Source organism: Mesoplodon bidens (assembly GCF_964165515.1).
Source record: "Mesoplodon bidens genome assembly, chromosome: 19".
Classification (NCBI taxonomy): domain Eukaryota; kingdom Metazoa; phylum Chordata; class Mammalia; order Artiodactyla; family Ziphiidae; genus Mesoplodon; species Mesoplodon bidens.
Genome location: NC_138179.1, coordinates 41,356,430 through 41,383,179, shown reverse-complemented (window position 1 = coordinate 41,383,179; position 26,750 = coordinate 41,356,430). Strand labels below are relative to the sequence as shown.

The 26,750-nt window shown below is 54.7% G+C and overlaps 1 protein-coding gene across 2 annotated transcripts in view; it reads left to right on the top strand.

The window, feature by feature from the left end:
- Positions 1 to 26,750, top strand: part of DNAH17 (dynein axonemal heavy chain 17) — a gene marked incomplete at its 5' end in the record, with an annotated part of 111,890 nt that overhangs the window by 23,984 nt on the left and 61,156 nt on the right. For both annotated transcript variants that reach the window (XM_081218821.1, XM_081218820.1), the window contains 20 exons: positions 336 to 476; positions 2,744 to 2,887; positions 4,737 to 4,919; positions 7,511 to 7,765; positions 9,312 to 9,481; positions 10,003 to 10,225; positions 11,865 to 11,981; positions 12,082 to 12,168; positions 13,586 to 13,738; positions 16,685 to 16,933; positions 18,622 to 18,744; positions 19,652 to 19,999; positions 20,099 to 20,190; positions 20,587 to 20,713; positions 21,462 to 21,614; positions 22,958 to 23,083; positions 23,225 to 23,332; positions 24,289 to 24,420; positions 24,750 to 24,910; positions 25,521 to 25,677. In XM_081218821.1, coding sequence (XP_081074947.1) covers positions 336 to 476; positions 2,744 to 2,887; positions 4,737 to 4,919; positions 7,511 to 7,765; positions 9,312 to 9,481; positions 10,003 to 10,225; positions 11,865 to 11,981; positions 12,082 to 12,168; positions 13,586 to 13,738; positions 16,685 to 16,933; positions 18,622 to 18,744; positions 19,652 to 19,999; positions 20,099 to 20,190; positions 20,587 to 20,713; positions 21,462 to 21,614; positions 22,958 to 23,083; positions 23,225 to 23,332; positions 24,289 to 24,420; positions 24,750 to 24,910; positions 25,521 to 25,677 — 3,249 coding nt within the window. The remainder of the gene's footprint in view (positions 1 to 335; positions 477 to 2,743; positions 2,888 to 4,736; positions 4,920 to 7,510; positions 7,766 to 9,311; positions 9,482 to 10,002; positions 10,226 to 11,864; positions 11,982 to 12,081; positions 12,169 to 13,585; positions 13,739 to 16,684; positions 16,934 to 18,621; positions 18,745 to 19,651; positions 20,000 to 20,098; positions 20,191 to 20,586; positions 20,714 to 21,461; positions 21,615 to 22,957; positions 23,084 to 23,224; positions 23,333 to 24,288; positions 24,421 to 24,749; positions 24,911 to 25,520; positions 25,678 to 26,750) is intronic.

Here is a 26,750-nt window from a genome sequence, read left to right as displayed (position 1 = left end):
ATCTCCACACGTGTCTCCAGATCTGGGTGCCATGTCCCCTCACCCCCAGCTCCTGAGGTTCCCCGACAAGAGGGTCAGATGCTCCTTCCCCTAGAGGGGCTCCTTTGGGGCCTGACTGGGGAACATGCACAGGGGTCTCTCCGTGGTCCTCCAAGGCCCTGGTTGGTTTTCAGTCACATCATTGGAGGCTCTCTGGCCAACAGTCCTCAGCGGCCCCTTGGCCTCTGCGAGGCCAGCCTAGGATGGGGACACTCAGTCTAAAGGCTGTGTAGGAGGGAGTAGGGCCAGAAGCTTTTTCTCCAGACACTTTTCTCCCATTCGCCTTTTCCCTCCAGGACTGGTCGGCCAACCCAATGTTTGAAAGGAAGGACAACAAGAAAGAGGCCCTGTTAGACTTGGACGGGAGGATGGCCAACCTCAACAAGCGCTACACTGCGGTCAAGGATGCCGGCCTGAAGATCCAGTCCATGGTCATGGTAAGGAGCTGCCCAGGAGGGCCTTGGAGAGGCCATGGGCTCTCAGCAGCCGGGGAGGGAGGAGGGAGAGCTCGAGGCTTCAGAAAACGTCAGGCGTCTAAGACCTTTAATCCAGGAGTCCGATCTTACAGTAGCAAACCCTGCTAACTGCTCACCTGGAAGCCTGATTCCTCTTCTCACGTGTCTGCCCTCCTCCCCTAAGGGTGTCAGAGCCCCCTCCCCCCACCCCACATGAATCGGTGTGGACAAGTGACACCTTCGTACCAAGTCCCTGGGAGAAGCTGTATCACGGCTTCCCACCCCTGAGTGTGAGGAAGGCCCAGCAGCACGGGGAGAGAGAGGAGCACAGGATGTGGGTGCCCTGTGGTGTTTGGGTGCCAACAAGTTGAAACTGGGATAATGTGCGGACACGTGCCCGCCGGGCTACCCGGCGTGCAGGTTATTCCTTTCTGCCAGCCGTCTCAAGGGTCCATGGGCCCAGGGCCCCACGGGCATGGGCACGGTTGGAGGGGGATGCAGAATGGGAGCCTCATGTCCCTGACAGCTCTGCCTGATTCCCGGCAGCATGGGGTTCTCACACCTTCCTCCATCCGTGGCCACTTTAGCCAGCTTGCATTTTTGCCTGTTTCTGAGGCAAATGTGCAAGGTATAGCTCTGCGTTGGCCTGGAAAGGAGAAAACTGCCCGCCCTCCCACCCCACTGAGCTCAAGATATTTTCAGGACAGTTTTTCGGGGTTTCCCAGTGCATGGTGCAAATCATTGCTATGGCCTTAAGTGATGGGTCGCCACATCCAGACAGACCAGCAGGCCCCCCACGAGGAGGGGCTGTGCTGGGCTGTTCTCATGGTCAAGTCATTGATTGGAAGGTCTTTGCCCCTGTGGAGTGACTTGACTGGACCAAGAAATATTTTGTCTTGTTTCCAGATCCTTTTCCTTTCCCCTTTGCCCTGGTGCCAGAAGGTCCAATGAAATTAACATGTTGGACTGCAAAAAGGTTATTTGGAAGAGTTAACCGATTAACCTATTAACATTACCAGATGTGTTGGAAACAACATGGGAGAGATAAATCTAGCATAGCATTGGGAAGAGGTTCACAGCACACTAGCCCAGCTGGAGAGCGAGCCAGGAGGGAACAGGAACCCCAGTGAGGCAGAGGCCAGGGAGCAATTGACAAGGCTTTGTTATCGCAACATTTGTCAGAGTCCTCTATTCCCATAATAGTCATTTGAACCATTGTTACACTGAAGTTGTTTAAGCCTGTGTCTTCTCTCCCCTATTAGAATATAACTGCCTGAGGGTACAGACTGGGTCACAGTCATCTTTGTGTTTTCCTGTAGCACTCAGTGTCTTACAGTTTCATCTATCCACGCACCCATCCATCCATCCACCCAACAACCCATTCACCCATCCACCCACCCATCCACCCACCAACCCATTCACTCATCCACCCACCAACCCATTCACCCACCAACCACCCATCCATCTACCCACCCACCCACCCACCCATTCACCCACCAACCCATTCACCCACCCATCCATCCACCCACCCATCCATCCACCCACCCATCCATCCACCCACCCACCCACCCATCCACTCACCCACCCACCCATCCACTCACCCACCCATCCACCCATCCACCCATCCACCCACCCATCCACCCACCCATCCACCCACCCATCCACCCATCCACCCACCCATCCACCCATCCACCCATCCACCCATCCACCCATCCACCCATCCATCCATCCACCCATGCACCCATCCATCCACCCATCCACCCACCCACCAGCTCCTGCTCTGCTCCAGGCGTACTGCTTAGTGCTGGAGGTACAATGGTGGAAAGGACAGTCAGTCCCTGTCCTTGTGGTGCTTGGCATCAGGGGAGGTACAGACCAAAGACAACATAGTTCAGAATTGTCATCTGTGCCATCACAGGCACAAGTAAGAAATTGCTAGAGGGAACACAGGTCGGGGGTCAGGGACAGGAACCAAATCTGAGATGAATGGGGGGGTGTCAAGAAGGGCCTTTGTGAGGAGCTGACATTTGAGCTGAAACCTGAAAGATGAGAAGAAGCCACACCTGGGGTGAACGGGCGGGAGCAGCCTGCAGGAAGAGCCTGGAGCATTCAGGAAGCCAAAAGCAGACCCCTGCGTGTGGAGGGTGTGAACAAGGATGAGGGTCGCCCAGGGCGTTGCTGAATAAATTGCCTAAAGAGGGAACAGGTGGACCAGTGAAACAACAGCCAGCCACGTGGTTCGTTTGCAGGAAAATGCGGAACTCTTCGGAGCGGATACAACAAGCCAGTCCTGGAAGGATTACATCAGCTACGTTGACAGCATGGTCTTGGATGAATCTGACCATTTCATTCGCAAGTCTCTAAACTACCTAATGGACAACATGGTTGTAGATGTAAGTTACAAATGTGATATACATATACGCATATACATGTATGTGTATTATGATATTATAAATATGAGAAAGGTTGACGCTGGAATCTATAATCCGTGGTTTCCTGATGAGAGAACGGACTGTCATGTTACAAATGAACAGACTTATTCAAGTCTTCCCAGGGTGACCAACTCGTCCCGATTTTAAACCTGAAAGTCCTGTGTCCCGGGGCCCTGCTCAGTCCCAGGTGCTCGGGACCTCTGGTCCTTAAATAGGCTGCAGCGTAAGTGGGCTATAGAACACCTACAGGGATCTGAGTTGTCCTGTGCTGCTGCCAGGTGAGGAAAAGCAGGTACCACTGCCCCCTCCTTATGCTGATTGGGGGTGGGAGGTGCCCTCCTATCGGCAACATCAGCCATCAACTCGCTCAGCCCTCTGCTGAATTGAGTAGAAGCTTAAACCAGGTCAGCACAGTGGGTTTGCTGGTTAATGGCATCCCAGCCTGTTCTCCAAGAACTGTTCCCTGCCCATGTCCTTTTCACTACAGTGGTTCCCAAGTGATTTTGAACACTGCCAGGAGGGCAAGATGAAAGACACTCTCCCCCCTGAGCCTACCCGCAGGAAAGGATGGTGGGCACCGCAGTCAGATGCCCTTACACAAGCGGCAGAGGGCGGTTGTCCCCAGAAAATCACAGACCCCAGATTCTGTTGATGAAAGTAGTCGGCATTACCAACTGTTAAGTCTCACCAAGCAAGGCACAGTGACACGGTGTCAGCAATGAAGGTAGCTAATTTATAGTAAACTTATAAACTAATTTATCACTACAGAGAGAGGAGAGTCACAATCAAAAGCATGATGAGACCCTGATAACAAAGCATCCTCAAAACATCCCAGGGAGTCCCCGTATTTGCAAGTGACCAAGCAGCGGGAGCGGACCCCTGAGTCAGAGGATTTAGAAAAGTCTGGTCCCCTGAGTTTGTGACAACTGACCTCTCCCACTTAGCAACTCACTCAGGCACTAGTGCAGACCACCCCCCCTCAGTCATAGAACCAGGGGTCTCTCAAGCCAGCCACCCACAGGGCCAGCATGGGACTACGTTTGCAGGAAGATCAGTGGCCGTGGAGCAGGTCCCGAGGCCACCCGTGGGCCTTGGCCTGCACTTTGAGACTCGCCGGTATGTTGGGCGAGCCTCTACCCTGTCCCCTTACACATGAGGCTGCACCTCAGCCTCGCAGCCTCACTAGAGGGAGCCTCACAAGAGGGAATAGACAGGCTTATGGCGTGTGTGGTTTAGAAACAGAACCTCCAAGGGACATGAGGGCTTGTCCTTTCTGGAGCTCAGAGGAGACCATCCTGCCTGTCTGTGACACTCCCCCTGCCCCACTGAGCACTGTGGCCACAGCTGCTGACACTTACACCTGAGACAGCCACCACCCACGCGCTCTATGTGTCAGCCATCCCTCTAGTCCTCACGGTAACCCAAAGAGATGGGGACAATGATTGCCTCTGTTCTATAAAGCAGCCATACTCATTTTGTATATTTGGGGAAACTGGGAAGCCGAGGGTCTCACCCAAGGCCACGCAGCTAGACAGTAGCAGTTATGGGCTTTGATCGGAGGTAACAGGTCTCCTCAGCACTCACGATCACTGCTGTATCCCGCCCTGGACACCCAACCTGTATTTGGCCCAATGGCGTTGCATTTGGTTGTGTAGTTCTCGCTCAAGGGCCCTCAGGAAGTGTGTTCTCTGCAGTGGCCCCAGCCAGCAGGAGTTAGCCATCTACCTTGTCTGGTGCTGGGGTGAACATCTGGGCACTGAAAATGGTTCAGCCGAGGGCAAGGCCTTGACCCCATGACGGCCTGTTTCAGGAGAGCATCGCACCGCTGTTTGAGGTCCGCATGGAGCTGGACGAGGATGGGCTGGTCTTCAATCCGTCCCTGGAGGTGGGCGGGGACCAAGGCTTCCTGACGCTGATCGAGAGCCTGGTCACTGACATCTACAATGCAGCCAAGCTCATCCCCAGGCTGGCCAAGGGCAGGATGAGCTACAAGGTCAGTCTGGGCTTGGGATGGCCCCACCCCTTTCCCTGCCACCAGCTGCTACCCCTAATGGGTCCTGAATGTGAAGAGGAGCCCAGAGGCTTCCATTCCATCGGGTTCCCCAGGACGGTGGCCCGGATTTCTCTCTCCACTCCTGAGATCCCGTCTTTCTCCCCAGAGCGGCTTCTCCTCAGTCAACCTGGTTTTCATTCCCCTGACGCCTCCCCACCACCAATAAGACGTCAGGTGTGCATCCCCACCCTCATGGCATCTCACTCCCTCCCGTAATTTAAACCCTGTGACCCTCTGAGCGTGCAGGCTCTTTGACAAATGTGCCTTGCATGGGCTCCCGCACCCATTTGCCCTGAATGCATTAAACACCTAACGTGCACCTGACACGTAAAATACAGTCAGATCAGATCCTGGGGATGCAAAGGCGTGGGAAATTCAGCCCCACCCCCGCCAAAGGGAGGTCTGAGAAGGTGTGTTTGTCGGAGCATGGTTTGTGGGGCAGTTAAACAAAAATTGGAAAAGACCTAAATGACCATCAAATACAGGTGTCCTTTAGTAGATTCCAGCCCATCCAGACAAAGGCATCCAGATGAGTCCCAAAAAGGAGCCCGGGATGGAAAGCTGCTCGTGACACGTTTGTTATTTTAAGTGTTTAAGTTGTGGAACAATGTTTAGAATGTGATTTCATTCGTTTAAACAAAACAAAAGCCTGCCCTCCTATGGATACACTCCAAACTGTTAAGAGTGCTTGCTTCTGGGAAACAGGATGGGGGTGAGGATGGTAGGAGGACAGGGGATGCCAAGGGAACTTTTTATTTTATATGCTTCTGCCTCATTTGAACTTTTTGATAATGGGCGCGTATTATTTGTAATAACAAATATTTACAGCAAGATGCTCTGTGCTATTAGGGACAGAGGTATGTGTGCATACGTGTGCATGTGTGAGTGAATGTAGTGATGTGAGGACATGAGGAAATACCTGGCAAGGTCAAGGACAGCTTCCCAGAGGAGCTGACGTGCGTTCTGAGTCTTGAAGGGTGGAAGGGGATTTCCAGGCAGAGAGAATGTCTTGCGGATTCCTGAGCCGCAGAAAGGTGGTATTTCCGGCCCAAGTGCACGCAGCAAGCTGTTCCACAGCTCAGAATAAAGTGAACTATGTCACCAGCGGTCAGCTCAGGAATAGACCCAACACAGAACTGGACTCCCACGTGTGCTCCAGAATCTGACAGGATGCGCGTCCGGGGCTCCTGCACCCACCCTGGTGTCCTGAGGGGCTTGGCATGATGAACAGGACAGAACAAAGCAGAATAAGGATCCTGGTGATCAGACCAAACCCCAGGCTATGCACGCCCCGCTCTGGTCTCATTTGTATCCATGAGATTTTAATTTACAGAAGTGACCGAGCGACAACATGGAGAGGTCAGTGCCATTGATAGAAAACGTTAATGTCGCTCACAGTTCCCCTGGAAAGTAGAAGCATGGCTGGCTGCTCAGGGTCTCGGGGGAAGCAGCAGGTCTGGTCAGAAAGCAGAAGCAGGACGGAGGGCGAAGCCCAGGCCAGAGGCTTTGCTGGGGTTTCTGCGGGAAGGCAAGACAGGACCAGGGAAACAGCTCGGGGCCAGCCAGTCTGCACATGGGCGGCTCAGGGCTATGGAGGTCGTCTCCAGTTATCTGGTACCTGGCCCTGGGTGATGGGGCAGGGGGAACATGGGCTTGGAGTGTGAGGGTTAGTTAGATAAGGTAGGCGGTTGGGGGATTGGCTGCTTTTCACGTGAAAGGTGTGCTCCCACCCCAGCCCTTTGCTCTCTTAGAATTGGCTGGCCCTCCGAGGGGCAGTCCCTCCCCAGCCAGCAAGATTTTTTAAGATGCCAAAGCTTCTTAAGATACAGGAAATTTTAAAAACATGATTAATACACACCCTCCACCTTGAGATTCTCCAGTTACATAAGACAATCGCTGCCTTTTCGCTAACACCAGTTTGGGTTGGGTTTTCTGTCACTTGAAACTCAGAACATCTTGTCCAGCCCGGGCCTCCCACGCTCCTACTCTGGCCATCCATGTGGTCTCCACTCAGGTCCTCACACATCTGCTTCCCTCCCAGCACAGGGCCTTTGCATGTGCTTTGTTGCTACTCTTGCTCTTTACCTACAGTCCATCAGCTCTCAGACCACTGGTCACTTCCTCAGGGAGTGTTCCCCAACCTCCTCCCTGTTACACCTGAATGCAAGGGTCAGAGTCAGGATGTCTCGTTTCTGTGATTTTTTCGATGAACATCTGACCCCACTCCTGGGCTGTCTACATCCCCATGAGCCCTGTCGACACCCCTAGGGCCCCCTCCCCCTGCGTGCACACAGCAAATGCTGAGTAACTACTTCATGAATGAAGCCATGTGTGAGACGTCCTGGGGTTTGCCTGGCAAAAGTCACATCCGGTGTATCTTCTCACGGGAGAACATTGCAAACATTGTTTGCAGATGTCCCCACGTCCCATCTTGAGAGGTTAGCGACACGCACCAACAGGGAGCCGCTCTCCAGGGCGGGTAGACCACGGGCGAAGCGCTCACCCATCTGCGCCCCTCCTGCCCCTCGCAGACCGACCTGGAAGACATGACCGACCTCATAGAGATGCAGGAGGAGCTGTCCAGCCTGGTCATCGGCGCCATAAATGAGGCTGAGGAGTATCAGGACTCCTTCGAGCGCTACGCCTACCTGTGGATGGACGACCCCCGGGAGGTCATGAAGAGCTTCCTCACCTATGGGCGTGCCATCAGCCCGGAGGACTGGGACCCCCAGGCCGCGGAGACCCTCCCCAAGATGGCGCCTACCCTCGCCCAGTTCCAGCAGCAGGTGCGTGTGAACCTCGCCCACCGGCTTCCTCACCTCCAGACTCCCTGCCGTGGCGGGGCACTGGACTTGATTTAAAACTTGGATGAACATGTTTTTTACGTTTTTATGTATTTACTTATTTATTTTTGGCTGCGTTGGGTCTTCGTTGCTGCGCGCGGGCTTTCTCTAGTTGCGGTGAGCGGGGGCTACTCTTCGTTGTGGTGTGTGGGCTTCTCATTGCGGTGGCTTCTCTTTGTTGTGGAGCACGGGCTCTAGGCGCGTGGGCTTCAGTAGTTGTGGCACGCGGGCTCGGTAGTTGTGGCTGGTGGGCTCTAGAGCACGGGCTCAGTAGCTGTGGCGCACAGACTTAGTTGCTCCGCGGCATGTGGGATCTTCCTGGACCAGAGATCGAACCTATGTCCTCTGAATCGGCATGCGGATTCTTAGCCACTGCGTCAGCACGGAAGTCCAGGGTGAACATTTTTTAAATGTAAGTTTTATTATAATTCAAGTATGGAGAGACCAACAGATCAGCAGACTCCTGCTGTGAAAAGAGAGGTTGTGACTCACGGCTCCCAAGAGGAGGGGGGCACTCCGTGCCATGCAGGGCCAAGTAGAGCCACGCGGGGAGGCACCAGTGTCGGGCAGGGGGCCGAGGGAATGAGGGGAAAGCGTGGCTGAGAGCCTGAACTGTGGTCTTCATGGGGAAGAATGGGCAAGGCGGGGCACGCAGGCTTAGGATGGGCTAGTTTGAATTATTTCAGTGATTCAGGGGCGTACTGGCAGTCCCGGGTTGTCAGGAACCTGGCCCTGGGGTGATTAGGGCAGGTGGACAGTGGCCTGGAGTGTGAGAGCCCCAGAGAGGAGGCGGTTGGGTTGTGAGCTCTGGTTGGTTGTTTGCATATGAAAGGTGTGGTCCTGGGGGGTTGTCTGCCATCTCTAGGACTTAGCCAGCCAGGGGGCAGGGGCAGTCCCTCCAGGGTCAGCGAGGCCCCCAGTACCAGAGCATCAATAATATAGAGCATGATGGGAATTCCCTGGCAGTCTGGTGGTTAGGACTCAGAGCTTTCGCTGCCATAGCCTGGGTTCGATCCCTGGTCAGGGAACTACGATCCCGCAAGACGTGCAATGTGGCCAAAAAGAACAGGATATAGGACATGAGAAAACATAGCGAATTTACAAAACTTCACCTCTTTTCCTGAAGCTCAGTGAGGGTGACCCAGCCACAGGGGAGATGCACATGGGGTGGGGGGACAGCTGGCTGGTGGAGCTTGAGAGCCCGAGGACGTGCAGCAGCATAGATAAGGGATGCCCCATGGGCGCCCGGGACCCCATTCACCCCTTGAAACTTTCAGCCTGCTCTTTTCAGAAGCCCTGCTGGCCTTGCTTGATGACATCCCTTTTTGACAGGCTGTCCCGTGTCGGGGATAGACTGCTGGGCTGCAGGGGACCCCGGGGGTGCTGGGAGAAGGAAACTAGTGCCTCGTAAGGGCCTCCCCCCTACACACGTGCTGTGCTGGCCCCAACCCCTGGCAGCCCGACAGGTGAACGGGGTTGTGTCTTCCAGATCAACTCCTATGAGAAGCTGTATGAGGAGGTGTCCAAGTGCGAGCACACCAAGTGGTTCAACGGCTGGCTGCAGTGTGACTGCCGCCCCTTCAAGCAGGCCCTCCTCAACACCATCAAGCGCTGGAGCCTCATGTTCAAGCGGCACCTGAGCAACCATGTGGTCAACAGGTGGGCACCAGGACCGCTGGCCTGACATTGATCATGCCCCAGAGAGCCATGTGCGAGGCGCACCTGCAGGCGGCCTTCCATGAAGTGTCGGTTGGACACCTCCTCCCCCAAACTGGGTGGGTGTTGGGGTGAAGGTCAGGCTCAGAGGCCGGCAGCCCCACGGAGGGTGGGTCCCAGCAGGAAGGTGTCACCTGGCAGGGCGTGGAGGCCCTGGTCCCTTGGTCATTGCTTCTTTACTGAGCACTTACCGTGTCTGGGCAAAAGATGCCAAGGAACCCTTCAGGAGCCCTGAGTCGGGCAGGGAAGCCTGGTGTGAAACGTGCGGGTGGTACCTGTGCAGTTACAGGTGGGGTCGGGGCCGGGAGGGGCGTGGAGCCAGGAGAGCATGTAATCCAGCTCTTCTGTCCGGGAGGCCCAGCAAAGGCTGCCCTGGCCCCACGCGGGACTCGCCGACCAGTTGAGCCAGTGAGGCACGGCGGTGCTGGGTAGGCACCCATCACAGGCGGCCTCTCGCCCACCAGCCTCGCAGACCTAGAAGCCTTCATGAAAGTCTCCAGGGCGGGCTTGACGAAGCCTCTCAAGGAGGGGGATTATGACGGCCTCGTGGAGGTGATGGGGCATCTGATGAAGGTCAAGGAGAGGCAGACGGCCACCGACAACATGTTTGAGCCCCTGAAGCAGACCATCGAGCTGCTCAAGTCCTATGGGGAGGAGATGCCCGAGGAGACGCACATGAAGCTTCAGGTAAACAGGCCTGGGGGGCCCCCCCTGTGGGAGCTGGAGCTGCGGGCAGGGCCAGAGGAGGGCGGGCTCTTGTGACCCGGAGCCTGCAGGCTAGACCTCCTCTTCTAGACATGGGGTCCCCGTGGAATGGCAGGGTGGAAGGACAGGGCTCTCTGGAGACGAGGGGACGGTGAGGCGGCCTCCAGAAGCGGGGTGGGGCAGTAGCTCTTCCATCTGATTGGCGTTTCAGTGGATAAAAAGTGCCTTCAAGTCCCACACCTCCTCCTGAGTGCAGCAGGAGCCTGGGCATGAGGGATGGAGGACCAAGAATGGGGTCAGCAGAGACCTGACCGGGTGAGGGCGCCCCAGTAGGGCAGTGGGGCAGCTGCTCTGGGAATCCCCCAACGCAGAAGGCCCGCAGCCGTCCCCGTCCCCGCCCCCGCGTGGGACAGGTGGGCCACAGCAGGGAGGCTGAAGGGGACTTCCAAAAGCCCAGTGCTTTACAGCTAATGCGCAGAGCGTCAGCTGTCGGTGTCAGAACAGCTGTATGTGCAGCTGGGCTGGGGCGGTGGCAGTGCAGAAGCTGGGTCCTGAAGCCACGGCCCAGCCACCCCCCTGGAGTTTGTCTCCTCCCAGACCCAGCTGCCCCCCCTCCTCTTCTCTGCCCTGGCTCTGAGACTGGTCAAACAGGCCTGACTCCCCCTGCCGGGAGGCACTAACTCCAGCCAGCGCCCGAGACCCCACAGCACAGGGGTGACAGGACTGTGTGTCGACTGTGTGTCCGTGGCCGCGGTGATCTCCACGGTGATCTCGTGCTGCCCAGGCCCTGCTTTAGAGCACGTTGTATTTTGCCCCAGCTGCCCCGCCCGGGGCTCAGCTAAGGGCCAGGATTCGAAGTGTTTGTGGCCGGGCCCCAGGGGCTCCAGGGCCATGGACAGGGCGAGTGGTGAGATAGAAATTCTGACAAACATTTGAGGTGTGTCGCTGCCAACAGACTGTTAGTTAATCGTAGAAGAATGTGAAACAATGTCTATTTGTGGGTAAAGAATTTGGGGGCTGGGCTTTTTTTCTTTAAAATATTTTATAATAAGTACAATATTTGCCCAAGTGTGGAGAACTTGGAAAATACAAAAATTCGTCTGATTGCTAAAGCCATCCTTGCCATGACAAAATCGTAGAAACGGAGGACAGGTTAGTGGCTGCCCAGGTTGGGGTGGGGGGCGGTGCTGGGTTACAAGGAGGTAACACAAGACAGTTCCCTCACAGTGATGGACAGCGAGGTATGTGGATCACGGCGGGGGTTATGGGAATCTATACGTGAGATAAAATCGCCTAGGACTGCACACGCCCACGACGCATGCACTCACGCACACACACATGCATGCATGCAAACAACACACGCACACATGGATTCAGCTTAAAACACAGGGTGAAAACCGACAAGTTCCATCACCTGCTAACAGAAACTCCCCATTGTCGGATGCCGGTTTGGGTATCAAGCCTCCGCTTTGTGAGATGCCACCACCAGGGGAGGCGGGGGGCAGGCACACAGGACTCTCTGTGCTATTTTTGCAACTCCCCCTGAGTCTGTAATTATTTCACTGTAGAAAATTTTAAAAAGAGCAGGAAAAGGAGTGGTCCTTGGCCTTTGCCTGTGTAGGAACTGCCGGAGCAGTGGACAAACACCAAGAAGCTGGCCATCCAGGTGAAGCAGAACGTGGCACCCTTGCAGGCCAACGAGGTCAGCCTCCTGCGACGGAAGTGCCAGCAGTTTGAGGTACCACGGCCTCAGGGGGCGGGGCGGGGCGGGGCGCAGCATGCACCGCAGCTGGGCCCTGGGGCCGGAGCCTGATGGTTTCCACGTGGTCCTCCTGCAGCTCAAGCAGCACGAGTTCAGAGAGAAGTTCAGGCAAGAAGCCCCATTCAGCTTCAGCGACCCCAACCCCTACAAGTCCCTCAATAAGGTACTTCTGCTTAAGGAGGAGATGGGGTAGTACCTCTGGGGACCCTGACGCTTTCTCATCCTTCTTCAAGCTGTCATTCTCATGAGCCCAGAAACAGGGCCTTGATGGGACTGGGCTCGGGGCCGTACACATGTGCACGTGTGTGCACATCTGAATATCCTACGAGCCTCACAAACCCACCCTGCGGCTCAGCCCCCTCCCCCTTCTAGGTCCCCAAGTTCAGCAGTTTGCTGTCCCCTCGGGCTTTGCACTCACCCTGCTCCCTGGCACCTTCTTCACCCTGACTCGCCACGTGCAGCCGGTGGCCAAGCCTCACCTGTGTCCCCTGGTTCCCACTGCCCAAGTTCATGGTCAGTGGCCAACGTGCAAGCTCCATGGCCCCGGACCTGGCAGCCCATTCAGGCTCAGGCCCCATGGACTTCCACCTGGCAGGGGCGTTTGGGGTACATGGGGCCTAGGGGGCCCCCAGGAGCACAGGGGGGCACCGCAATGCTCCTGGCACAGTGCTCAGCCCCCACTGTGCCCGGGCCCCAGCCCACACCTCGACCACACTCTGCAGTACCACAGGCGTGAGTGCAAGGGAACCCCAAGATGTCCTTTAGGGCCACCCCACAGTTCCCCCCGAGCCTCTGCTCTTTCGCCTGCTCAGCCTCGAAGCCCACCCTTCCCAGAGGCCAAGATCCTGCCCTTTCTCCATGGGCATTTTCTCAGTCACGCCCCCAGTCCACAGCATGGACGCCACCATTCTCTCCTTCGAGCCTCCCAAGCACTTAGCCATGGACGCAGGCTAGGTTCTTTGAACAGCTCCCCTGTCAAGTCTGTTTAGGAACCATGTCCATGGAGAGAGAGGCCTGCAAGGCAGGGTGCAAACACTCGGGACCCCCCGGTGTACCCAGTCTAGCATGGTACACACTCACACCAAAGCTTTCGCAGCTGCCCGCACTTAATATCCTACGAGCCTCACAAACCCACCCTGCGGCTCAGCCCCCCATGTGGCTCAGGACGAATCTTTTTTTCCTCCTCAATGCTTATCTAGATTTTTCTAGTTTTCAAAGCAATCAAGCATTACTTATATACATTTTAATACAATACAAATATATACAGTGAGAGAATGGGGGAGATTCTGGGAAGTCAGAAAATGTTAGGAGGAAGTCTGGCGTTCATGCAACGTCCATTAAGAGTCAGTCCTCACACCTGAGCTCGCCGAGATGACCCACCCTCCCATCAGAGGAGAAGCTGGGGGCGGGCCGGGAGGCAGCTGCCCTCCCACCTGGAAAGTTTGCCGCCACCCTGTGTGCATGGTATTGGCTCTGGCAGCGTGCTGGTGGCTCTGGGCTTCACGGGGACATGGCGGGGGAGACGGGGAAGGCTCCCCCGAGTCCCGGCACCCTGTTCACCGGCTTCTGCGTGCCCCCAGCAACAAAAGAGCATCGCGGCCATGGAGGGCGTCATGGAAGCTCTATGCAAATCCGGGAGCCTGTTCGAGGTCACAGTCCCAGACTACAAGCAACTCAAGGCTTGTCACAAAGAGGTCCGCCAGCTGAAGGAGCTCTGGGACATGATCACCATGGTGAGGGGGGCGCCAAGCCTCAGGGGGTGGGATTGGGGGGCGCATCCCAGCACCAAGAGGGGGCGCTCCCGTTATCCTTCCGTAACAGCCACCTCTGATGGTTGATGGAGGCAAAAAGAAGAGTAGGAAGCTCACTGCTCCTGGTATCAAGGCTGTGTGTCCGCAGCAGATGTGCACGTGTTCACTCCCCAGTCTCACCTCTTGGCTCCTGTATTTCCAGAGATATTTTAGCTCCTCTCTCTTTTTATTTTTTATTTCATTTTATCTTGTGTTGGAGTATAGTCAATCAAGTGTTGTGTTAGTTGTGTTAGTTTCAGGTGTACAGCAAAGTGGTCCAATTATACACACATGTATCTATTCTTTTTCATATTCTTTTCCCATTTATCACAGAGTATGGAGAGGAGTCCCCTGTGCTAGACAGTAGCTCCTTGTTGGTTATCTTTTTTTTTTTTATATAGATAATGGCTTAATTTTATTTTTTTAATTTTTTTTTTGGCCATGCCGCAAGGCATGCAGGATGTTAGTTCCCCAACCAGGGATCGAACCCGTGCCCCCTGTAGTGGAAGCACAGAGTCCCAACCACTGGACCGCCAGGGAAGTCCCTGGTTATCTTTGTTTTTTTTTTTTTTAGAGAAATTAAAGTATTTATTCCATATACAATTCAGGTTTTTTTTTAACTTTTTATTTTATATTGGAGTATAGCCGATTAACAATGTGATGGTTTCAGATACGCAGCAAAGCGACTCAGCCATACATATACATGTATCCATTTAATTTGTTTTGTTAATATATTTATTTATTTTTGGCTGCTTTGGATCTTTGTTGCTCTGCGCGGGCTTTCTCTAGTTGCGGCGAGCGGGGGCTACTCTTTGTTACGGTGCGCAGGCTTCTCATTGCGGTGGCTTCTCTTGTTGCGGAGCACGGGCTCTAGGCGCGCGGGCTTCAGTATTCGCGGCGCTTGGGCTCAGTAGTTGTGCCTCTCGGGCTCTAGAGCGCAGGCTCAGTAGTTGTGGCACATGGGCTTAGTTGCTCCGCAGCATTTGGAATCTTCCCAGACCAGGGCTCGAACCCATGTCCCCTGCATTGGCAGGCAGATTCTTAACCACTGCGCCACCAGGGAAGTCCCTACACATATCCATTTTAAATACAGCAGTGTGTACCTGTCAATCCCAAACTCCCAATCTGTCCCTCCCCGCTCTTTCCCCCTGGTGACCATAAGTTCGCTCTCTGAGTGTGTTAGCTCTTCTCTCTTGTGCTCTTGAATGAACTTCAGAGTCTCTGACAAATCCTCCTCCCTCCAAAAGAAAACCCTTACGACTGTAGCTAGAGTTAAATCTACTCCATGAGCTAATCTGGGGAGAATTCCCCTCTTGAGAACCATATTCACTGTCCCCACCCAGGAGCAGGCTCTGTCTTGTCAGTTATCTTATTTTTTTTTTATTACATCATAGTAAAATGCTGTAAATGTCTTCATCCTGACCAGGCTGAATCTACCTGTTTCTCACAGAGAGGCGGAAAAAAATCTTTGGAGCCCCAGGCTACCTCACAACCACCCCCAAAGAGAGAGAACCCATCGATGCCTCTCGATGTTTTATTTTTTTCGCAGTTCACTGAATTCAAGTCTCTTTGTGCATGAACGACATTACTGAACAGTCGGTGAAGTCAGAGCAGGATGCTGCACTTTCCCTCGATAAACAACACTTAGCACAGACTCAAGAATACAGGTTACTTTTCCCAGGAGATAACGATAAGCATTTCTGGTCAGGGTGTTGCAAGAAAATTTCTCCAAAACAAACTAGCCGGGACAATTTTATGATAACAGGATACAGAGCAGCTTAAACCCACCAGAAAGGGCCATCAATTCCTGTGGGGATTAAGGTTTCGAGTCTTGGGATCTGCAAGGTAAATCTCTTGTAAACACCCCAGTTGTTTGTCTTTATCTGACACGGATGTCTGTCAAGACCGCGTCTTTCCACCCCAAGCCTGTCTCAGCAACTTCTGACCCCCTCCAGGACCGGCCCGTCCAGCTTCACAGCTGTTCTCAGCCTACCCTGAATTAAAGACTGTGGCTTCACAGGGTTCTGTCTCCACTCTTGGTAGGGTTGTCCCCCAGTAGTGCCTGTGTCTTGTTTCATCCTGTCATGAGTGAAACATCTTCTAGTGTTTTTTTTTGTTTTGTTTTGTTTTGGGGGTACGCAGGCCTCTCACTGTTGTGGCCTCTCCCGTTGCGGAGCACAGGCTCCGGATGTGCAGGCTCAGCGGCCATGGCTCACGGGCCCAGCTGCTCTGCGGCATGTGGGATCTTCCCTGACTGGGGCATGAACCCGTGTCCCCTACATCGGCAGGTGGACTCTCAACCACTGCGCCACCAGGGAAGCCCTCTTCTGATGCTTTTAATCAGTCAGTATCAGCTAGGTTACTGTGCAGTGACACACAGCCCTAAAAAAAAACCCCAAAACTGTGTGTAGTTAACCACAGACATGTATTTCTCGTTCATGCAAAGTCCACACTTGAGTTCCAAGCAACCCTTGGGCAGCTCAATGCACGCATCCACCATTGCCAAGGCAGACGGAGGGAACTGTGGGTCAGGCGTTGGCAACCCAGTGCTTCTGCCCCCAAGTGTCGGGCATCACCCACATTCCATTGGTCGAGGCAACTTACGTGGCTGCACCAAGAAGTGGGACAGAACTAGATCCTGGTGAGCAGTGACAGGGCCCACGTTTTGCCAAAATATCTCGTAACTGCTGACTTTTAAGTTGAATCTTTCATGATAGAACTGGGTGGTTGTTGTTTTTTTTCCCCTGGTATCCACCCACTTTACCAAGCTCTGTCACTAGTTCTCAAGACTCATTGGATTTTGCTCCCTGAGAGCAATGGCAGGAAGGTGGCACAGGTGCCTTCCTGAACTGTCCCCAGTAAAGGAGACAGTGAGAGTTTCCATCTCAGGTCAACAGCAGCATCGGTGACTGGAAGACCACCAAGTGGAGGAACATCAACGTCGAGCAGATGGACATAGACTGTCAGAAGTTCGCCAAGGATGTGAGGTCCCTGGACAAGGAGATGAAGGGCTGGGATGCCTTCGTGGGGCTGGACAACACTGTGAAGAACATGATCACGTCCCTGCGCGCCGTGAGTGAGCTGCAGAACCCCGCCATCCGGAGCCGCCACTGGCAGCAGCTCATGCAGGCCACCCAGGTACCGCGCGTCAGGGGAGGAGGCCCTGCTCCTTGGGAACTCGCTACAGGATGGGCGGGGCTGATGCTGAGAAAGCCGGCTTTGAGCATGCTCGGGCTCTGCGCTCAGAGGGGCCCCGCTCTGGGTTGGATGCTCTACTGTCACCACGTTGAAGTCCTTAATAATTTTTTAACGAGGGACCCCATCATTTTCATTTGCACCAGCTCCCTCAAATTATGCAGCCAGTTCTGGTTGTAAGGTGAATGTCCCTGGGGCTCAGGAAGTTTGGGGTGGAGGAATAGCTCCCCGAGTCCCCCATGCACCACAGGAGCACAGAGTCCTAGCGCCCAAATTTTCCCAGGGATATTCCCCAGTGGAGGGTCACTGGCCTTGACACTCACAGAAGGCAAATAGGAACATCCCCACTGTCAGCAAACATTGAACAAAACTCTGTGGAACGGCTGCTCTGCAGAGGCCCCACGTAGATGCCAAGGATGCAGAGAGACAGAACATGGGCCCTGCTCTCAGGGAAGCAAAGGAAGAAAGAACAGCGTGGGCCACGGTGTTTGGGATGCCGAATGGGATGCTCAGGGGTGGTTCTAGGGGCATCGAGTAGGCAGTCACCTCCATGGCGAGGGAAGGGCAGGAACGGCTTCAGGGACACACGGGATGTGGCCTGGGCCTTGGCGGGGAGAAACAGACGAGCAGAAGGGTTATCCTGAGTGCTGAGACCACTGGCCAGCAGGCTCGTGTACCCCATCCAAGGCCTGGGAGAGACCCCCGGGCGGTGATCAACAAGCAACTAAAACGTCCCAGGAACTGGGCATCACCGAGGACTGTTAAGACCCGGGCAGGTATTTTTCCAGCCATGATTGAGAGACGCTCGATTCCATCACTTGATTAAACCAGTTTCCATGGCAGGCTTGGAATCAGGGCCTGGAAATGTCTGTCTATGTGACAGCGAGAAGGATTTGAGGACTGGGTGACACCATGAAAATACCTGGTATTGTTACTGGAGTAATAGTACCCGTGACTTGGCCACAACTGTCACTAACACGGCAGCTTCCTGAGGTGGTGGATCAGGTCCTGCGACTGCTGTAACAAAGCCCCACACCATGGGGGGCTTAAAACCACAGAAGTGTACTCTTCCCTGGCTCTGGAGGCCAAAACGCTGAAATCAGGGTGTCGGCAAGACCATGATCCCTCTGGCAGTCTAGGCGAGGGCCCTTCCCTGCCTCTTCCAGCTTCCGGTGGCCCCAGGCGATCCTTGGCTTGTGGCCGCATCCCTCCAATCCCTGACTCAGTGGTCACGTGGGCTCTTCTGCATTTCACATCTCCCTACCCTTTCTCTGATGAAAACACCTGTCATCAGATTTAGGTTCCTTGCAGTTGATCCAGGACGATTTCATCTCAAGATCCTTAACAGCTGCAAAGACTCTATTTCCAAATAAGGTCACATTGTGAGGTCCAGGTGGACATGAATTTGGGGGGGACACTACTCAATCCCCTATCAGTGGACTCTGCTGTTACCAGTTTTACAGGGAGGAGAGGCGAGGCCTGGAGAAGTGACTGCCCAAGTCACGGAGCTTCCAATGCCCCCGCCATGGCCTGGGTTCCTCCCTCCCCTGCCTCTCCATGAAGGACAAAGCTGTCCCTCAACTGGAGAACATGTGACCTTACGTGGAATGTGCCTATTTTTTTTCCCATAGGTGAAATTTGAAATGTCAGATGAGACCACCCTGGCGGATTTACTCCAGCTGAACCTACATAAATACGAGGACGAGGTCCGAAACATCGTAGACAAGGCTGTGAAAGAGTCTGGCATGGAAAAGGTATCCTTTGTTGACAGCAGAGTACGTTTTGTAGGGGATGATTCTGAACCCGATCCACCTGCCTGCCCCTGCTGAACTCTCCTCTCCTACGAAGCCCCCTCATTTGTGGTCCATCCTGCCTCTGCCTTCTGAGAAGCTGAAGGGGGGGAGGGGGCAGGAGGGCTGGCGATCAGCCAGTACCTGGGGCAGTTCCAGGACACAGGGAAACTCTGGATGACTCCTTTGCAATTCAGACCTCTCTCCTCCCCTGTTTTTTGAGTTTGAATTGTCACATTTTGGCTTTCTTTTTTTAACAGACTTATTGAGCTCTAAATCACATACCATACCATTCACCCATTTAAAGTGTACAATTCAATGGCTTTTAGCGTATTTACAGATGTGTGCAACCATCACATATTAGGATTAGTCAATTTTAGAACATTTTCATCTCCTCAAAAAGCAATGAAACCCAGATGCTTTAGCTATGACCCCCCCATCTTCTCATACCCCCCACCCCAGCTCTAAGCAACCACTAACCCACTTTCTGTTTCTGTAGGTTTGCCTTTTCTGGACATTTCATATAAATGGAAACATATAATATGTGGGCTTCAGTGTCTGGCTTCTTTCACTAAGCATGTTTTCAAGTTTCCTTAATGTTGTAGCATGTGCCTGTGCTTCATTCTTTTGTATGGCCAAATAATATTTCATTATATGAATACACCACATTTTGTTGATCTGTTCATCCATTGAGGGACATTTGGGTTGTTTCCGTCTGTTGGCCATTGTAAATAACATTGGCATGAACATTTTGGCTTTCTGAAAAGCCCCTCCTTTCTGAAGGGCTTCCTTCCATGTTCTAGGAAATTCTGGGTCCTTTTCAGCCCCTCATACCAGACACTTGCTGACCCGATTTCTGTTCCCCCAAAAGGTGCTGAAAGCCCTAGATAGTACCTGGTCCACCATGGAGTTTGAGCACGAGCAGCACCCACGGACAGGCACCATGATGCTCAAGTCGGATGAGGTGCTGGTGGAGACGCTGGAGGACAGCCAGGTGCAGCTGCAGAACCTGATGATGTCCAAGTACCTGTCCCACTTCCTGAAGGAGGTGACGAGCTGGCAGCAGAAGCTGTCCACAGCGGACTCGGTCATCTCCATCTGGTTCGAGGTCCAGAGAACCTGGAGCCACCTGGAGAGCATCTTCATTGGTTCCGAAGACATCCGCGCCCAGCTGCCGGAGGACTCCAAACACTTTGATGACATCGACCAGGAGTTTAAGGTGAGCACAGCTCTCTCGCTCCTGCCTGGGCAGTTTCAAAAATGGCTCCATTGGAGAAAACGGGCTCCTGATGCCATGGCGGTCCCTTTCTCTTCCCAGGCCTTGATGGAGGAGGCGGTGAAAACACCCAACGTGGTCGAAGCCACCAACAAACCTGGTCTCTATAACAAACTTGAGAACCTGAAGAAGAGGTGGGTCCCACACTGTCCAGGGGAGGGGCTTCACTGTGGCAGAAACCCGAGTCATGCGCCCATTGTTGGCCAGGACGGGGAAAGCCCCAGGTTGTGGGTTAACACATCCCCTTCCTCAGAGTGCAAGCTCTCAGGCCACATCCTGCCACGCCGGCCACAGAGCAGGCCTTCAGCCTCAGGAGAAGCATTGACTGCAGAGATTAAACTATACCCCATCATACCTGGGGACACCCACCAGGTCAGGGGCTAGCAGAGAACAAGTGTGGAAGATTTGAATCAAACTGGAGCTGTGAACAGCCTGGGCGTCTCCGGGGCTGTCCGTCTAGCGCGTGGAAGGGTGGGCTGGAAAATACCCTCTACTGAGCAGGACTCAGCAGCCTTGTTTCCTCCCCCAAGGTTGGCCGTGTGTGAAAAGGCCTTGGCCGACTATTTAGAGACAAAAAGACTGGCTTTCCCAAGGTTCTACTTTGTCTCCTCAGCCGACCTCCTGGACATTCTCTCCAATGGAAATGACCCCGTGGAGGTAGGTGGGCCCCTGGCATTGTGAAGAGAGGCCAACCTCAGGTGCGGCCTCCAGGCTCCAGGCAGGTCCCTGCTTGGCTCCATGTCCAGGTGGCCCTGGGATGTTGGAGGAGTGTCCACAGGTGTCCCCGTGGCACCTCCACGAGGTCATCCACACCTGAAACCACCCAGGGGCTGGGCCATGACAGAAAGACCTGAGACTGGTCTCAGACCCTGCGCTTCCCTCCCCGAGCCTCATCCGCGTCCTCTGGAAAATGGGTGAGATGCCCGTTTCTTAGAGACACGCCCGCTCATCCTAATACATCCCAGGCGCCAGGAAGAAAAGGTCCCTTGAGGTTCCTCTTCTAAAAGAAAGGAGGGTTAGCTACCCCGGCGAAGGGAAGTGACTGTATCTTATTTTAAATCATGAAGTTCCAGACGCACAAGAAGGTAGCCACAGGGTGGCCCACAATTTAGGTTCTGAGCGTCTGACCTAGGGACGCGGGTCCCATGCCCGGGACAGAACCTTCTCAAGGAAAAGAAATCTTCAGGAACAGACATTCGGAAGGGTCCGCCTGAGAGCAGTTTTTGCCATTTGTTGGCTAAGTGCGTTCAGTCAACATCCCAGAGGCGGGGGTGGGGGGGTGGGGGGGAGTATAAGCCAAAAAAAAAAAGATGCTTAAAACCACCCGAGGAAGACCCAGGCTTCGTGTCTCCCGCCTTTGCACCCCTTGGCTGCAAAATCCAGTGATCCCCCCCGCCCAATCCAGGTGAGCCGCCACCTGTCCAAGCTCTTTGACAGCCTGTGTAAACTGAAGTTCCGCCTCGACGCCGACGGGAAGCCGCTCAGGTTTGGCCTGGGCATGTACAGCAAAGAGGATGAGTACGTGGACTTTGACCGGGAATGTGACCTCTTGGGGCAGGTGCGTGCGTGTGCGGATGGACACCCCCGCCCCAACCCAGGACAACAGTGCAGCGTGTATAGGGCTACACGGCCTCAGACAGGCTGTCACCCCCAGCCTGGGACCACCCCTCTCTCCTCTTCCCTCTGCCTCTCAGAACAAATGCTTAAGGGGCTTCTCTATAGAATTTCCAGCACAGCCTTACCCACACAGTATGAGGTGCATTGTGAGGGAAAAAAAAGAAGAGAAAGGAGGGGAGGGAGGGGGAGAAAAGGTGTATTAATGCCATTGAGTCTTTATTATTTTATTTATTATTATTAATGCCAAGGGGTTAGTGTTAGCGGCACCCGCCCCCCGCTTTGAAGGGGGCCACACACACCTGAACCAACCAGTTCTCATCCCTGCTCAGCATAAGGGGCTTTACTGCTTTGATTTAGCAGAGGGGTCCCTTTACCTTGGGCAGCCCGGCCCCCTTTCCAGCTTTCCCCCACCCCAGGTGGCTGCTCCCTTCTGCTGACAGCAAGCTTCCTGGCTGCCTTCCACACCCCCCGTCCCCCAATCTCTTTGCCCAAGTATTGATCAAGCCTCCCAATCAATCTTGACATTAGACTAAGCAAAATGTAATTCAGAGGTAAGTCAGCTTGGGGGGTAAAAATCTCACGCAAGAAAACCCGAGCTCCCACAACGTGAATTCGGAGAACCTGGCCAGATGGGGTTGGCAGGCCGGTGGCAAGATCCAGTCCTCAGTTTGTTCAGATGCTTCCCACACGTAACTGCTTACAGACATAAGCACGTACTACAGCGAGCTCTGCCTGCACTGTCTTTGTAGTTTAAAAGAAAAATCAACCCAATTATCTCATTTGGGTATTTTCCCCCCGGTTGCAGTTAGCTGAAGTTTTGTATTTTAAGATAACACACAAGGCTCGTCAGCAGGTTTGTCCACATGACAATCTAAGACCCTGAGATGATGCACCTGGGGAGCTAGTGGGGGCTCCACTAGTAAGGGACACGGGGCAGCGGGGCTGGGAGACAGGCCCCGCATCTCTGCACATCGGCACCACTTCATAGGGTCAGACATAGACTATCTTCTCCTCTTGATTTTTCTCTGGTTTCCCCTCCCTTCTCTGTGTAGAAACAGTTAATGCACACGAATGCCCAATGCAACTAGTTTTGCGGGTACAGCTGGGCTTGCTGACCACATTTTTCAAGCTGGTCATTCTTACTGCTCTGAAAACCTGGCTATTTCTACCCCTGGGATGATGAGGAGGATGATGACAAATGGTCATTTAATTTTTAAATGACAAAGCAAGCCATCAGAATGAGCTGTGCTCACCCCTCTCTGGTCCCTGTGGCTCCGTCCCCAGGTGGAGGTCTGGCTGAACCGGGTGTTGGACAGGATGTGCGCCACACTCCGCCACAAGATCCCGGAAGCCGTGGTGACCTACGAGGAGAAGCCAAGGGAGCAGTGGATCTTTGACTACCCTGCCCAGGTCTGAGGCTGGGTGAACGGAGCTCACCTGTCCTGGGTTAGCCACAGTGGGTGGAGAACAGCCACCTTACTGATGTGAACTCTTCTGTCACACTGAACGATGCTCACGTTGGCGGGGGGCCGGGGGCCGCTCTGTTTTCAGGTTGCGCTCTCGTGCACCCAGATCTGGTGGACAACCGAGGTGGGCCTGGCGTTTGCCAGGCTGGAGGAAGGCTACGAAAACGCCATCAAAGATTACAACAAGAAACAGGTGTGTGCCCCCATCCCATGTCCATCCAAAGCTTCTTGCTCTGAGGTGCCCCCTGTGCCACTGCCATTTCTGTGGGTCAAAAGCAACCAAGTACTGGCACCCCCCAACATCCTTCTGCCTGAGAGTAACTGCTTTAGAAGTACATGACTTTAATTCTCTCATTTTTAAATTTATTTATTTATTTATTTTTGGCTGTGTTGGGTCTTCGTTTCTGTGCGAGGGCTTTCTCTAGTTGCAGCAAGTGGGGGCCACTTTTTTTTTTTTTTTTTTTTTTTTTTTTTTTTTTTTTTGCGGTACGCGGGCCTCTCACTGTTGTGGCCTCTCCCGTTGCGGAGCACAGGGTCCGGACGCACAGGCTCAGCGGCCATGGCTCACGGGCCCATCCGCTCCGTGGCATGTGGGATCTTCCCGGACCGGGGCACGAACCCGTGTCCCCTGCATCGGCAGGCGGACTCTCAACCACTGCGCCACCAGGGAAGCCCTGGGGGCCACTTTTGATTCAACTTTTTAAAAGATTCTTGGTTAGAAATTTAGAAACTAAAGATAACTTTTAAAATAAACGCGAAAGCAACCAAAAACCCCACCACCCATATATAACCCAGTCAACAAATTCTTATCTAACATTCTAATCTTTTCGTGTGCATATAATCGATTCCTAGGCAAAGATACATAAACTGTCCACACAGCTTTAAAATCCTGGTTTTACATAACGTCCGCCATCTTTCACGGCATCCGATCTTCTTCTACACCATTTGTAGTGGCTCCTTGATATTCCGCGTGGGGACCTGTTCCCCAGCGTTCCCCACCCCCAGTTGGGGGACAGCGAGAGCTTCTTTCTGTGTCTCGTTGTTGTGAACAAGAGCACGGGGGTCTTCCCTACCCGACCGTGGGGGACCCCCCAGCCCGGAGTGTGCCCCGCAATCGGTGTCCCAGCCGAGGTGCCTTCTCTCCTGCAGATCAGTCAGCTGAATGCGCTCATTACCCTGCTCATCGGAAACCTCAGCCCCGGGGACAGGGTGAAGGTCACGACCATCTGTACCATCGACGTCCATGCCCGGGACGTGGTCGCCAAGATGATCACTGCCAAGGCACGGGCGCCGGGAAGGGCCGGGAACCCCGCGGGGGGCTGGTGCCTGGGACCCCAGCGCACGCCCCCATCCCAGTTATCGCTGCTTCCTCCTGGGTTGAGGGAGGCGGGCGACGTGACTCCAGATAGTGGCTACCGCCTCCTGCATCCCTTCTCTCAGCCCTGGTAAGCGACTGGCCAAGCAGCCCAATCAGGGGTGCCCACGGTTCAGTGAGACTCAGTGGCGCACGGAGTTAGGCTTGACGTGGGCACCACGGGAGGGGCTGGAAGCCGGGGAGTACCCCCAGGGCAGGGGCCAGCAGGAGGCACACCGGCCTGCCCCTCCCGCAGGTGGAGAGCGCCCAGGCCTTCACCTGGCAGTCCCAGCTGCGGCACCGCTGGGATGAGGAGAAGAAGCACTGCTTTGCCAACATCTGCGATGCCCAGATCCAGTACTCGTACGAGTACCTGGGCAACACTCCACGGCTGGTCATCACCCCGCTCACCGACAGGTGAGGACGCACCGGCCACCTTCCTGCCTGGCCCTGAGCAGTGCAGCGGGGGACTCACACTGTTCTCTGGGCCCTTCCCCGTGAGTCCTCGCGCTGTCAGACCCGAACGTGCCCTGCTGAGGCTGACGGGTCCGGGCATTTGGGTCAGATTCAGTCCTGCTACCGGCCAGGCACCCAGACTCAGGGGCCATGATCTTATTCCCTCCCTCCGACACTGGCTGTATGGCCTTGGGGGTGTTGCTCAGCCTGTCTGAGGACCTGCGCAGTGGAGACATTACTTTATAAATCCTCAGCAGCTCGTTGAGGGTCAAGCGAGTCATTTAACACCAAAAAGCACTCAGACCAGCAGCTGCTCAGAGCGAACCATCAGTGCCTGTGAAGTGACTGTTAGGTTAGGCAGGGAGCCCTCCTCTAATGCCCTGGTGGGTACAGCCCCCACGTGGCATCCGCGCCGGCAAGACGGTGTCTGCTCTTTGGTGACATCACAAGCGCTTCCCACTGGCTCCCTTTGGTGCCTCCTTGGGGCTTGGGGGGTGTCACTGAACCACAGTGAAAGAAAGCGGGCGGCTGTGGGGTTGCCACCCGCGAGGTGATCGGAGGTCCTTTGCAGGTGCTATATAACCTTGACCCAGTCCCTCCACCTGATCATGGGCGGAGCCCCCTCTGGCCCCGCCGGAACTGGTAAGACAGAGACAACCAAGGACCTGGGCAGAGCCCTGGGCACCATGGTCTACGTCTTCAACTGCTCCAAGCAGATGGACTACAAGGTACGCATCCCAGGCCCAGGGGGGCCTGAAGTCCCCAGGGAGGACCACCCACGGCCCCTCCCTCAGAAGGCACAGCCTCCTCGCCCCAAGTGAGCTCTAGATGTGTGGACACTGCAGGCCGGACCCAGGCAGGAGGCACCAGCTCCCCAGTTTGCTGACGGCGTCCACCAGACGGACAGACTGAGCAGTGGTGCCCCCACTGGCGGCCTTGGCCCTCCTGGGAGGCTGGGCCTCTGCAGCATGACCAGCGTGTCTGGTAGAGGCTTTCAGGGTGGGCACAAGCATCCCCAAACGTCCTGCTTCCCCCGGGGAGGTAACCCCTCCCAACCTACATTCCAAGCTTGTCCCCGGCAATTGGGGGCACCAGACAGAGTGAGCACCTTTGAGAGCTTGGGGGGCGGGGTAGCATGAGGGGCGGGTATAGGGTAGGGGCCGCGTCCTAGCGGTCACTGGACACTTTGCAGTACAGCCACAGCTCTCAAAGGGCCCGGAAGAGAGGTGACCATGGAGGTCAGGTCAAAGCAGCCCCTGGGGGCCGGGGGGACACTGAGATCAGGAGCTCGGGCCTGCAGGGGGCCTCCCTGCCCCACCCCCATCGGAGCCCCACAGTCCAGGGGACCCCATCTTGAGGCTGAGGGTGGGGACAGCTGCCCCTTCTGACTCAAGGCCACAGCCCACACTGGCCTTCTGGGTTTTAGTAAAGTGAAATCTGAAGCTGGATCTTCCCAGAAGGAATCCTGTATATAAACGTTGAAGAATCATCCTGATTATCCAGCTGGGGCCTGCCGTCCATCCCCCTACCTTAGAGGGAAGCCCCCTCTCTTGTGTGCTGGTGGAAAATGCTAGGGCTGAACTTTACACAAACTCACTTATCTGAGCCCAGGCAAAGCCCCCATGCCAGGGAGGGTCTGGGCTCTTCCTGGCACCCAGCCCCGGGCAGGATTAACCCTCCCAGGGAGTGAACGTCCTGCCTCTAGCCTTCTGAGGGCCCCAAAGTTCCCAAGCCGGACCCTCAGCCAGGGGGCTGATAGGGCAGATAGGGGCTCCCGGCAGGGCTCTCCACATGTGCTTCT